Raw genomic sequence first — 13,374 nt, 5'->3', positions numbered from 1 at the left:
TGGCTGGCCTGCAAAGAGGTAAGAAGCCTCAAACTAGCAAGAGTTAATCAAGATTCTCCACGAATTCAAATGTTAGAGGCATGGGCTTGTGAAACAGATTATTCCCATTTCAACACCCATTAAGTGCCACTCAGTACACTGATCACCACAGAGTCTTCATATATGTTGCCACTGTGACAGGGATTTGTTACTGTACTTCCTCACAACATTAAAATGAGTGGCCCTCTGGATTTCTCCCCCCTGAAAAAGGTTACCTATACAGAATTTATATCTTTTCCCTAGCATTACATTAATATTTGCTTTGATGAAGCTGAAAGGAAAAAAAAACAACAACACCACTTACCTTTTAAGGAGAGATTTTTTTTAATTAACAAAAGGATATTCAAACTACCCAAAATATATCTGGCATATTTTCCCCCAATATAATAAGTAAGTTTGGTAGAGAACTACTGTACTTATCTAATCTGAACGAACAGAATATTTTGTGCTATAGCACCACATCCTCTGTTATAAAGTGTTAATAAATATACTGTTAGTGGCTCACACAGTATGCTATTCCACTAAGACTGCTTTTTAAAATTTCCTCAAAATACATCTATAAATTGTGATTATATTGATGTCTTACATCAACTATATCCAAAATCGGACCTTAGACATTTTTGCCTACACACCTATTTAATCTTATCAAAAATATCAAAGAAGATTTAAAAAAGTAAGTAATTGCAGTATGCATTCCCTAAATGTCCGCACTGAATAAGACAACTTTGGTTCAAGATGTTATGAATGCTCAGCCAGTAAAATAGTCAAATTCCTGCTTTATATATCGCACTTTACTTTCCTTAATGTACATATTTACACCACTGAAACAAAATAAACTTTAATTTAAGGTATGCCAAATTTCCAGGAACTAAGATTCAGGAGCTATGTTACTGCCATGTTTAGTTGTGAGATTAGTAAAACACACACAAAGGGGATTACAATAGTACACTCACCAATCTGTTTTCGTCAAACACTTCAAACAGGAGTCTATGATTAGTTGGGTTTACCTATAAAAAAAAAATATATATATATACAGCGTTACTTCATGTTCATTATCTATATGAAAAACCATTCACGGGTATAATAATTTGCTAAATGACCAATCCAAGGCAATAGAAATAGGGCTGACAGGCCTTGTATATATCTCTAACTATACCTAGTGTGTAAATACACATTTAAGTCCTAAATGTACAACTAGAAATGTTCTGATGTTCAATATTATGTTTTTACTTACAGTTATTAATAGAGCACCTAGTATACTACATCCCTGTTCCTTAAGAAAGCTTCAAAGAGGCTGAGACATTTTATGGATGTCACATGGGGCTATAGGGGCTTTCTTGGTACTGCAACTTCTTAGCTCAGGTGTGATGCAGGAAATAGAATTTTTAAAGGCTATTCCCCTTTGTTTTGGATTCTGAACATGCCATTCAGAATTATGCAGTTTCTCTATTTTTCAACCTCTGCCCAGATCCAGTCAGTCACTGTTCCTAGCCCATTTAACCACATATGCCACTTCAGAAACAAAGCTGAGGAGGTAAGAAGGTATACCCTCTGCAAAATTTTCTACAACTAGCAGAGAAATGAGTACACCTCCAGGATGTAATTTCCATGGACAGCTGTTGAACTACATAAATCCCCTCAAAACAAGGAATGATCAAGGAGGCAACAAGGCCACCAATGAAGAAGGACAAGTTTCTATGGTAGTTAATCCAGGTTAGTACATTTTTCAGGAAAGCTTTTGTAAGACAGGTGGCTAAGCCCAGTCCTCTATTTGAGGCAACATAAGAGAAGATATTCCATAATAGGCAGACACTTATGTGGGTTTGTAGAGAGGGGGATATCCCTCAAATTGCGCAAGGAGTTGTGATTCATCAAATAGGGGAGTGCACACAAGTATTAGTATGTGCATTTCTGGGTAGGATTTTCATGAGTTTTTATAGTGTGGCAGGGTTTCATTTATACGCTCTAAGTAACACAAGTTTTCATGATCTGACTGTATTTTCATCCAGGAGGAAGTATAAAGTGACCATGAAAAACATCAATGAAAACCATAAATACAAATGTGTGTAGCATAATATTGGTTTTCTGCAAATCCTGAATGCACAACAATACCACCAAAAGAGGAGCACTTGACTGCATGAGCTCTGTGCCTTCCAAGCTGCTCTGCAACTCAGCACTGTGTATAGAAATGCACTGCTTTTCACCTGCCCAGTGTGGAATCAAATCTGAGTTAGTGCTGAATAATGTCTGAAACAGCAGGGAGCCAAGAGTACATCTTTTTCTGTGGATAGCATGTAGTTACAAAAAGGCTGAAATTTACACATAGCCACTGCATGACTAAGAGTAAATCATTCTAGTGTTTATAGACATTAATGAGATGGAACTGCTAAAGATGAACGAAGACCATTTTAGGGCAGGTCTACGCTAGAAGCACTACATCGACGCAGCTGTGCCACTGTCCGATGAAGAAGCTCTATGCTGATGGGAGAGTCTCCTGCCGGCATAATTACTCCACCTCTGCGAGAGGTGTAAGAAGCTATGTCGGTGGGAGAGCGTTTCCCGTTGACATAGCGCCAGCATGGACAGCGCTTAGATAGCTTTAACTTCTGTTGCTCAGGGGAGTGTCCTTTTCATAGCCCTGAGTGACACAAGTTAGATAGACTTAAGTGGTAGTATAGAGCTGCCATAAGGCTTTGTCTTCGCTGACACAAAGTTGCAGTTGTTGTGTTTTTGTTGTTTTATTGGCAGCGAGTTAACTAAGAGGTGAAAGTTATCTCATTGTAAAACCTTAAGTGAAGAAAAGGCACTTACAGTGTTTCCAATGAGGCAAACTAGGCAAAGTCAACACTCTCCTCCCCCCACCACCCTGTGACTGACCTCCTTTAGTTTACCTTGTGTTGAAAACTTCTGTGCTGTGGCTCCAAGAGACCGCAGTAAATACATAGTGGAGACAAGACACCATAAGGTAAACTAAGTGAGGTCAGTCACAGGGCTGTGAAGGGGAGGATAGCGTTGACCTCACCTAGTTTACCTGGTGGTAAAAACTACCTATTTTGGTCAGAGAAGATGGAGCCAAAGATTGCGTCTTCCCCTCCAGCACATCACTATAGGGACAGAGTTAAGGTTGTTTGGGTGCCTTGATGTTTGGATTCTTTTAAGTTTATTCTTAACACAATATTTCCTGGGCTTTTAGTACTTCGGTTTTTTTGATAACTGGAACCATATGGTAAATTACTGATATGTACTCAAAATTATGTTTAGCAAAGTAGATTAACTGGGAATAAATACTAATGACGCAACTGGTAACACCTAGTTCTGACAATGGAAAAACATTTTGATTTGCTGCTGGCTTCCAAGACATTTTTCTTGTAGCCTTTAACAGGGAAACCGAAGAATCAGAAATGTCAAACTTAATATGTGAAAGTGTAACATGACCAGATGAATATTCTACTATTGAGAAGCTTGCATATATCGAATCTTGTTATAACTGAAATGGAAAAAGCTGGGGCCAGTCATACTGAGATTAGTGCCAAGACAATTCCTAGAGATTCTGCATTACTCAAAGAAACAGATTTAAGTGCCTTCTGTAGTAGATTATAGGAATCAAAATAGCTATCTCTGGGAAGATTGTTTTAGAGATAAAAATCCATTAAATTTCACCCTGTAAAAAGCTATTTTAATGGAACTGACATTTTAAAGCATTTATAATCTCCCCAAATTAGATATTAACAAATATTCTGTTGTAAATTATCAAATTAGCACAATGGTCAACAGCTAAAATGCATTTTGACAGGATACTACCATTTTAACAAATCCACAATGCCTTTCCCTGTTGTCAAACAGCTGTTCTGAAGACTAAATTTAAACTGTTGAAATTTTACCTAACCTATTCTTGTAAAAACTACAACTGGACAGAAGCTACGTAACTGCTCCTTGAAAACTCTTTGTAATAATTGAAGATCAAAGATGTAATGTATTTATGGAATATAAGTAGCTAGGATGAAAAACATTTAATTCAGAGTATTTTTTTATTTTGAGCCTATTATTTCACATTTTGTGAATATTTAACGTTTTATGATGAAAATGTCAACTACTACTTATAACGGAAAAGCACAAGATGTTAAGTGCAGTTTATTAACATTGCTAACATGATATGACAAGTTAAAAAGTTACAAAAATAAATTTGATATTCTCTTTGCTTTTATGCTACTTGCCAAAAATTGCTCTTTCAATCCTCCTTTTCTGTTTGCACTTCACTACTTTTTGTCATGCTTGCTCAACTTTCAAGATCTTTAACCATGAAACACTTACTTAGTCTCTTTCATCTAGTAATGCTGGGCTATCATATAGCCCTAGGAAGAATTTCTGGTTATTTGCCACTACATTACCAGTTTAATACCACAGCAAACAGGATATGCTAAAAATGCATGTTTGAGTGAAGCATATTACATTTTCTATATACATAAACTCAAAGCATGTATAAAAAGAACCATTATTAAATTGTGCAACAACCTTTTCATACATTAAACCATATGGCAAATCCTATGTTTTATTCCATCCTTTAGAACAGATATTAGGGAGTAAATACATCAGTTCAAGTGATTTTTCTTTGAAATACACAAGAAATATTTAAAGGGTAAAATACTAAAGGGAATAAACTCCTTCCCACCCCTTTACAATGTGGTGTGTTTAATTTTACCAATCTATTTATAGTGAAACAATTTATTACAAGTAAAGAAAAAACTTACTCTAAAATAAAATTCTTCATTCCATTTTGGATTCAGTGTCTGTAAAAGAAATTAATTTTTTTATGCAAACAATATGATTTAAATCTTCAAGTCTATTGCAGCTGCCAGTATATTTGCAGTCACTTACAAGTGCATGCATGTGACAATCTCTGTTAAAAGGTCAATAAAAAACAACCCTAATATTTCATAGCAACAACCACGAAGAATAAAAACATTGCTGTCAAATGATTTTAAACTCATCTACCAAGCAAACTGAGCATGGGAGGGATGATCCAGAAATAGATGTTAACTATAAATAGGAATCTATCAGTAGAAGGGATATGATTGAGGATCTATGCAGAGAGATTGTAATGAAGACTAGTCTTAATGAAATGTTTTATAAATAAACCAAAGTAAGCAAAATGACCAGTTTTTAAATACCAGGATGAGTTTAGTGCTCCAAAGAAAGTTATGGCTCTAGGCTGCAAAAAGGTAACATTTGTTTTTGTTGAATTTGCTTAGGGCTCTTTTCCCCAAGTTTCCCAAATAAAGGCTATGGAGCACCACAATTTTGTATTAATGATTTGAGTAGAATATGCAATTAGCTTACAACCTAAAAGGATACCAACTATAAAATTATCAAAATGAATAGATTAGCAATAAGAATATTAGCAATGTGTCATTCAGTTTTTGAAAAAGAATAAACTGAAGTGCCCATTCAGCTCATTTTAATGTCAAACGATTTTCTCACACACACACACACACACACACACACACACACACACACCCACCCCCTTGTCCCCTGCCCCTCTCCCCTGGCTCACTCCACCTCTATTATTGATCATCCCTGCTCCATACAGCTCAGAATTGGGGACAAAGTTAATTCTCCCAAAAAGCCAAACATGGACCTGAAGCTATATAAAATGGTGCTATGAGACCACAAGCTGTCCTTAATCACAGGCTCAACACCAAGTATCAAAGCATACTAAACAATCCTATGTCTCAGCACATTTCAAGGAAAACTGCAATGCTTTGTTTTATTGCCATGGGAAATACTTGTTTTTAAGCTTCCTAAGTCTACTATGCCATTTTTTAAAATAAGTTAAAGAAATACGTGTCACTGTTTCAATATTTCCATTGTTGTGAGGGACAACAATCCCCCTCAAAGTGAGGGCTTTTGTTCCAATTGGCAGAGAGAAGTGAGGTCTTGCACTTAACTCAATACTGTTTCTCAGTCTATGTAATGCAATAGCTTCTGAATGCTTTATCCACTTAATTCAAAATTTCAGGGAATGTTCTAAGCATCATGGAATCCTAATGGTTTTGGTGAAAACTGGAAAAGCAGAAGAAGTAAAAAGAGGAACACATGGAGCTCTTGGCATCTGATCAGCACCTTCCAGCATAGTAATACCTCCATCTCAGCTCTGCCCATCCTCCCAATAGTTTTAAAATGTCGACATCCTGAATGATCTATCTCCAAGACAGAAAAACAAATGGTGGGGTGGGGTGGAAAATAGGAAGAAATGAAGAATGGGGGACGAGCCTCTGCACATGATGGGAGATTGTGGGGAACACAGAACTCCTGGCTTAATGGGGTAGGGAATCACAGGAGTCCCTGAAATAGAGCAGGATGGGAGGGTGGGACCCAGGGAAATTGAGGGAGGAAGAATGGAGGAACGCAATGTGCAATGTGCTCAGCCTTCAGAATTAAAAATGTGTAATTGTCCCTATTTCCCAAGACTCTAATAATGTCTCTAATAATGCCAGAGACATTTTGGGCCTCACTGAATGCCAAGTAGTTGTAAAGTAGTTTTAACTTAAATTCTATAGTAAAGGCCATCACAAGGTTAGGCCTAGCAGAGAGGTATTAAAATGGATGAAGAAGGCGGCTAAATGCTAATTAGCAAACAAAAACTACATTTAATGGCATTTAAAGTTACAGCACCCATTCACCAATACCACAAAGAATAGAAATAAGAAGTTGAGAAAAAAAAAAGCAGTGTAAAACTTTAGAGCCTACAGTCCTACTTCTTGCACAGCCAATTGCTGAGACAAACAAGTTTTTTACATTTTTGGGAGATAATGCTGCCTGCTTCTTATTTACGTCACCTGAAAGTGAGAACAGATGTTTGCATGGCACTTTTGTAGCCAACATTGCAAGGTATTTACGTGCCAGATATGCTAAACATTCGTATGTGCCTTCCTGCTTTGGACACCATTCCAGAGGACATGCTTCCATGCTGACGATGCTCATTTAAAAAAATAATGTGTTAATTAAATTTGTGACTGAACTCCTTGGGGGAGAATTGTAGTCTTCTGCTCCGTGTTTTACCCACATTTTGCCATATATTTCATGTTATGGCAGTCTCGGATGGTTACCCAACATGTTGTTCGTTTTAAGAACTCTTTCACTGCAGATCTGACGAAACGCAAAGAAGGTACCAATGTGAGATTTCTAAAGATAGCTACAGCACTCGACCCAAGATTTAAGAATCTGAAGTGCCTTCCAAAATCTGAGAGGGATGTGATGTGGAGCATGCTTTCAGAAGTCTTAAAAGAGCAATACTACAATTCGGAAACTACAGAACCCAAACCACCAAAAAAGAAAATCAACCTTCAGAGGGTGACATCTGATTCAGATGATGAAAATGAACATGCATTGGTCTGCACTGCTTTGGATCATTATCGAGCAGAACCTGTTATCAGTATGGACGCACGTCCTCTAGAATAGTGGTTGAAGCATCAAGGGACATATGAATCTTTAATGCATCTGGCATGTAAATATCTTGTGACGCCGGCAACAACAGTGCCATGAGAACACCTGTAATGTGCTTAGTAAAATAATTAGTAAGGCTGAGAGTGTCACGGAGGTCACGGATTCCGTGACTTTCCAGAACCTCCGTGACTTCTGCAGCGGCCAGTGAGGCTGACTCTGGGGCCACCTAAGCAGCTTGGGCAGCCCCAGGCCAGCCACACCAGCCACTGCTGGGGCAGACTCAAGGCACTGCCCTCTCCTCCCACCCGCACCCAGAAGCAGCAGGAGTTTAGGTGTGGGAGGGAGCTCAGAGCTGAGGCAGAAGGTTGGGGCGCAGGACAGAGTGAGGGCTCCGGGTGGCACTTACCTCGGGGGGCTCCCCAGAAGCAGCAACATGTCCCTCGGCTCCTAGGCAGAGGCATGGCCAGGTGGCTCTCCACGCCTCCTCTGCCCGCAGGCCCCCCCCAAAAAACTCCCATTGGCCATGGTACCTGGCCGACAGGAGCTGCAGAGTCCGTGCTCGGGGCGGGGTCAGCACATAGCCGCACCTCCACCTAGGAGCAAAGAGACATGTCGCTACTTCCAGAGAGCTGCGCGGAGCCAGGTAGGGAGCCTGCCACCTCCCGCAACTTCCCTCCACCCCACAGCAGCAGGGATCTCCAGGCTGCCCCAGAAGCTGTGGGGGTCCTGGGCCACGTGCTGCCACCCCCCTCCCAGCACTCCCAGGCCCCCCACCTGAGCTCCCGTGGCACCCCTGGGCCACCCCCTGCCCTAGAACACCCAAGATTTAGTCAGGGGTATATAGTAAAAGTCATGGACAGATCACGGGCAATGTATTTTTGTTTACTGCCTGTGACATGGCCATGACTTTTTCTAAAAGATACCCATGATTAAAACGTAGCCTTAATCATTAGCCTTGTTGGAGGCAATGGGGCTACCACAAGAATGTTGGCAGGATTTGGCCCATAAACAGCAATTACCCTTAAATACAGAGTGCAGTATAAGATGGCAGAGGATCCTGGATAAGGTGATCCAGAGAAACATTCAATCATAGTAGCTATTGGAACAATAATATTAATCTTAGCACTTCCTTCAGTTTAAATGATGGTTGGTGCTTTTTAAAAGAAAGTATTTTTCCATATTTTCTTTTATAATGTGAGTAAAGACCAGGTCTAGAAAGCAAATGCGTATAACATTGTTTGTACAATGTCATGTACTACACTCTTTCTCCTCACCCATTAACATGGTTGTACTGCTCTTCAAATATCTAAAATCAAAGACAATGAAAAATGAAGCTCTCCTCCCCTCAGATATGGAATAAGAAAATACAAATATTTTTAAAACAGAAGCCAAGCAGATTACATTTGTTGAAATATTCAGGACAGGGAGGGCAGAAGAGACTTACCTGCACTTGTCTCCTTTGCACCTTATTTTTTGTGGAGGAATTACAACGTATTGAGTGTTCCTCTATGAATATAGGTCCAGACTAGCACCATACAAGTGGAGAATGTGAAAGTGTCTGGTCTGAGGTCAGGAAAGATGGTTTGACCTCTCAAATTTAAAAGTTTGGGCTTTACAAGCACATTGCCCTTTTTCTTGAAGTCTCATATTTTGCCCTCTCAGCTAAGTTCAATATACTTGGCCTTGTAGATCCAAGCCTTTGCACCTTTGGAATTCGCAGCTGTGACAATTTTAAGAAGTGAGATACTAAGACGTATAAAGGCAGTGTGGTTATCTGTACTAGGAAACAGTCTTGAGAGAGAAAGTTGTTCCAGGGGAGAAATAATAATAATAATAATAACAATAATAACAACAACAACAACAACAACAACAAAAAACCTATGACAAAATGTGGTAGGAGTTGCCCCTTTAAATGTGAGGAACACATGAACATTCTTACGCAAGCACTGAACTTCTCTTGGAACGTTTATGAGCATTATGATTGTTTTAATCATCAGTTGTAGAGGCAACTGTTTTTATTTAATTTATTTTTCACCATTTTGTAGCTCTGTATTGTAAATTGTTAAATTTTTCAATAAAAATAAGTTTAAAACTAAATTTAAACAAAACACTTTATTGTCCTTCCTCATGATGTTGTCAAACATGAAGCTTATTTGGAGTGTTTTCTACATTTAAAAAAAATATTAGTGTCTTTCTCCTCTTTGTAACTAGATAAAGCATTAAATTATATTCAGTATATTACACTGAATATCTTCTATATCTACCTATTTGATAACAGGGACCAGCTTGCTGCCTTCCAAAACTGTGTCAGGGAGATCTCCGGGACCGGTCCATGGACCAGTTGTTGAAACACACTGCTCTATATTACATTGCAGTTTTCCTTTCAGAGTCAAACCTCTATCTGGGTCTCCTTCACTAATGCAGAAGATAGGATGTAGTTCCCATGACAACCTTTATACCTATTGGGAAGAATGGAACATGGACATTTTGGGAGAAAATTAAGGTTCTGATTCAGAAAAAGCATTTAAACATGTGTTTAACTTTAACCCCAGGATTTATCCCAGCGGCTTCAATGACACTACTCCTGGGCCTAAATTTAAGTATGTACCTAAACGCCTTGCTTAACTGGGGGTTAAAAAAAACCCCAACAACAAAAAACCAGACAAGAGAAAGTACAATCAAAAGCACAGCACAGAAATACTACACAGGATCCTGGCAGTCACTACATGGGAGACAACAAAACAGCAGTAGCCATACAAACAATATACTAATAAAGAAGGAGAATGTCCTCCGAGAGAAAATACATGAGCACCAAAAAAGCTGCTATACCAATTAGAACAGTAGTAATAACAAAATTCAAAAAGAAAGAAGCAAAACCAGGTTTTCCATCCTTTCTTGGAAACAGAAAACAAAAAATAATTGCCTTCCACCACCTTCAGCTAATAAAAACATCACAACAGTTTGAAAACAATCCCAGTCCAACTCCAGAGCTACTGTCCACAAGAAGAACAAACTCTCTGTTTTCTGGCAGACATAATCCCTAGTCCAGTAAACAGCTCCATGGGGACAGACCCATTGACCTCAATAAGACTTCGTGTGGGCTAAGGGGTTTACAGCATATACCAGGGGCCTATGTGGCCAACATTAGAATAATTTCATATATTGTCCACAACCAGCAGACCCCACATTATTGCTTACAAGAGAAGGCGCCTTCTGCCACCTCAAGGACTTGCCTACAAGGAAAAGTTTTACCAGTTATAGGTATAAACCCCTATATAAACCAGGGTTTAAATCAAAGGATTTAAATCAGGATTTAAATCAAAGCAATTTAAATCTACTATTTTAATTATGACTTAAATCAGAAAACAGGAAACCTTGATTTAAATTACTGACTAATTTTGTTTTGCATTTGTAAATTTTAGTTATTTTCCTAAAGAAAGGTTGATTCTCATTGGCTGGTAATCATTAAAACTTGTTGATTTTCAACTAAATATAGCCTCCTTTACATTAAATATGGTTTGTTTGTTTTTTTGCTAGCCAGGAGGATATGCTTATATCTATACACGTTTATTTAAGCAATTACATTTTCTTATTTTTATTATGTTAAGAAATGCATCATTCACCATTTTCTATTTATTAGATCATTAATTTTTTATTCATGATCTGTATTAAGCGCTGTCTGGATGGAAATTAGAAATCAATTAAAGTGAACAAAAATATACAATTAATTTATTTTTTAAAATTAGTTAATTACCTTAAAATGTGCTGGATACATAAGAAAAAAAAATTTATCAAAACATGTTTTGCATTTAAAACTGATTATTATGAAATTAAAATATATTCTGGACATGAATAAGGCCCCTAGCTATGATAATACAAAACAATAATAAATGATCGTCATCATCTGTAGTTACTGAATTTATTGTTTCTGGTAACCATGTCCTTCAAGATTTTAGTACTAGTAGATGTCATCAACTCATCCTAGTTTTTACCATAAACTGGACGAGGAAAACTAACTTCCTTGCTTTTTCAACTCCCAATCATTTTTTTTAATCTTTGAATGAATGAGCCATTAAAACTGAACTAGTTGAATACACTGAATGAAGAAAATATTCTCTCTGAACCTGCAGAAAAAACTACTGCTGTCAAAAGCTGATTTTGCACTTCAGTAAACTATGGTTTCATGTGCTTAGCCAGTGACTTCCACCAGTTCAGTGGTTTGCCTTTCTTTTAAACTTAGGCAGCAAATATGTACTTATTTTTTATTTAAATAATTTTAATGGATGAAAAGTTATCAATTTAAAATTTAATTTTAATTAGGTATATTTGTAAAAAGGAAAAAAGTTATTTAATTTAAATTAAAAATCTGATTTTATTTTAAAAATAAAAATCTATCAAGAAATGAACTCTTATTCCAGTATAAAGAGTGGACTTTTTTTTTTTTTTTTTTAATTATTCATCCAGTTTAAATCCCATCCCAAGCGACGAACTAATCTGAAAAAAAGGCACTCTTCAACTGGAACAACAATATATAAATAAAGGAAAGAACTATCTCTCTTTAAATTCAACCCAAGGCTCTACTAAAAAGACTTTCCCACACAGACCAGGCTTAAATCTTTTCCATTGATATAAAAAGAATAAGAGTGCATACTGTACAAATAAAAATTCCACGATAGCAGGATGACACGTGAATCCTACTTATGAAAAAAAAACTCCATCATCAAAAGAAAGCCTCCCACATACCTATATTATTTTGTTATAAATGTCAAAGGTATTTAAAAACAATTTCCCAAAATACTATGTTCTGTGTTGTTACTGTAGCAACTTAGTAGAGATGAATTTTTCACTAAGAATTTTCACCAAAACTAAAAATAGATTTGGAGAGGCTCTGAAACTAAAGTTAGTAGAGCCCAAACATATTTTAAAGTGACAGTTTCAGAGTAGCAGCCGTGTTAGTCTGTATTCGCAAAAAGAAAAGGAGGACTTGTGGCACCTTAGAGACTAAGAATGAATCCAATGAAGTGAGCTGTAGCTCACGAAAGCTTATCAAATAAATTTGTTAGTCTCCAAGGTGCCACAAGTACTCCTTTTATATTTTAAAGTGGACAACATAAGATCAAAAACCCTATTATAAAAAAAAGGAGTTTCCACATCAGTGTAATTAGCAAACACCTGAGGTTTTATTTTTTTAATTCCTTCAATTTTAATTGTTTTTACTTTTCACCATTCATACTCTTAGACCCTGGTCCTGCAAAGAGCTCCAAGGAAGCAGATTCCTGTACCCCCAAGGTATGTCTACACTGCAATGAACGGCCAGCATTTTAACTCAGGTTCAAGCCTTCTCCTCCTCCCTCTCCTCCCCACTACCAACACATAAATTGTGCTAAACCAGGGTCTGAGAATGCAATGGGGGTTGAGGGTTTAATACTCATTCAGGCAGGGACCCAGGGTTGAAGCCCTATTGCTTTGTAGTGTAGATGCAGCCCCACTGGATTCGTGCTCTGGGAATCTGCTAAAAGTATTCCACAATCCCACAGGCCAATGTTCTTTGTCCTCTGGACAGTCACTGCATCCACAAAGGGCTGGTGCGGCCACATTTTGGGCGGGTCTAGGAAGTCTGAGAAATTGGGCACAGGCAGTGTAGATGCTGGAGCCCCAGGTTGGGACCTCAGCTTCAGCAATTCCTAACCTGGAGTTACAAATAAGTGTAAACACTCAAGTCTTAGATTAACAAACCCAAGGTTTGCTAACTTGAGTTCTACCAACTCTAGGCTTACATTGCATTTTAGACATATTCACAGGGAGTAATATCACGGCCTCCGTTGACTCTTTTGCTTTTCAGACAGCTTAGACAACGTATTCTTTGTTCCACTGTGTCTCTTTCATGTACTG

The 13,374-nt window shown here is 37.8% G+C and overlaps 1 protein-coding gene across 1 annotated transcript in view; it reads right to left on the bottom strand.

Moving 5' to 3' along the window:
- NEDD4L (NEDD4 like E3 ubiquitin protein ligase) overlaps window positions 1-13,374 on the bottom strand; it is a 366,011-nt gene that overhangs the window by 189,746 nt on the left and 162,891 nt on the right. Inside the window, 2 exon segments of the mRNA XM_038403055.2 lie at window positions 993-1,046; window positions 4,788-4,826. Of these exon segments, the coding sequence (XP_038258983.1) occupies window positions 993-1,046; window positions 4,788-4,826 (93 nt within the window).

The sequence above is a fragment of the Dermochelys coriacea genome, chromosome 5, assembly GCF_009764565.3.
Source record: "Dermochelys coriacea isolate rDerCor1 chromosome 5, rDerCor1.pri.v4, whole genome shotgun sequence".
NCBI classification, from domain to species: Eukaryota; Metazoa; Chordata; order Testudines; family Dermochelyidae; genus Dermochelys; species Dermochelys coriacea.
Note: the sequence above shows the minus strand (reverse complement) of the source record. Positions and strands in the feature narration are given on the sequence as shown.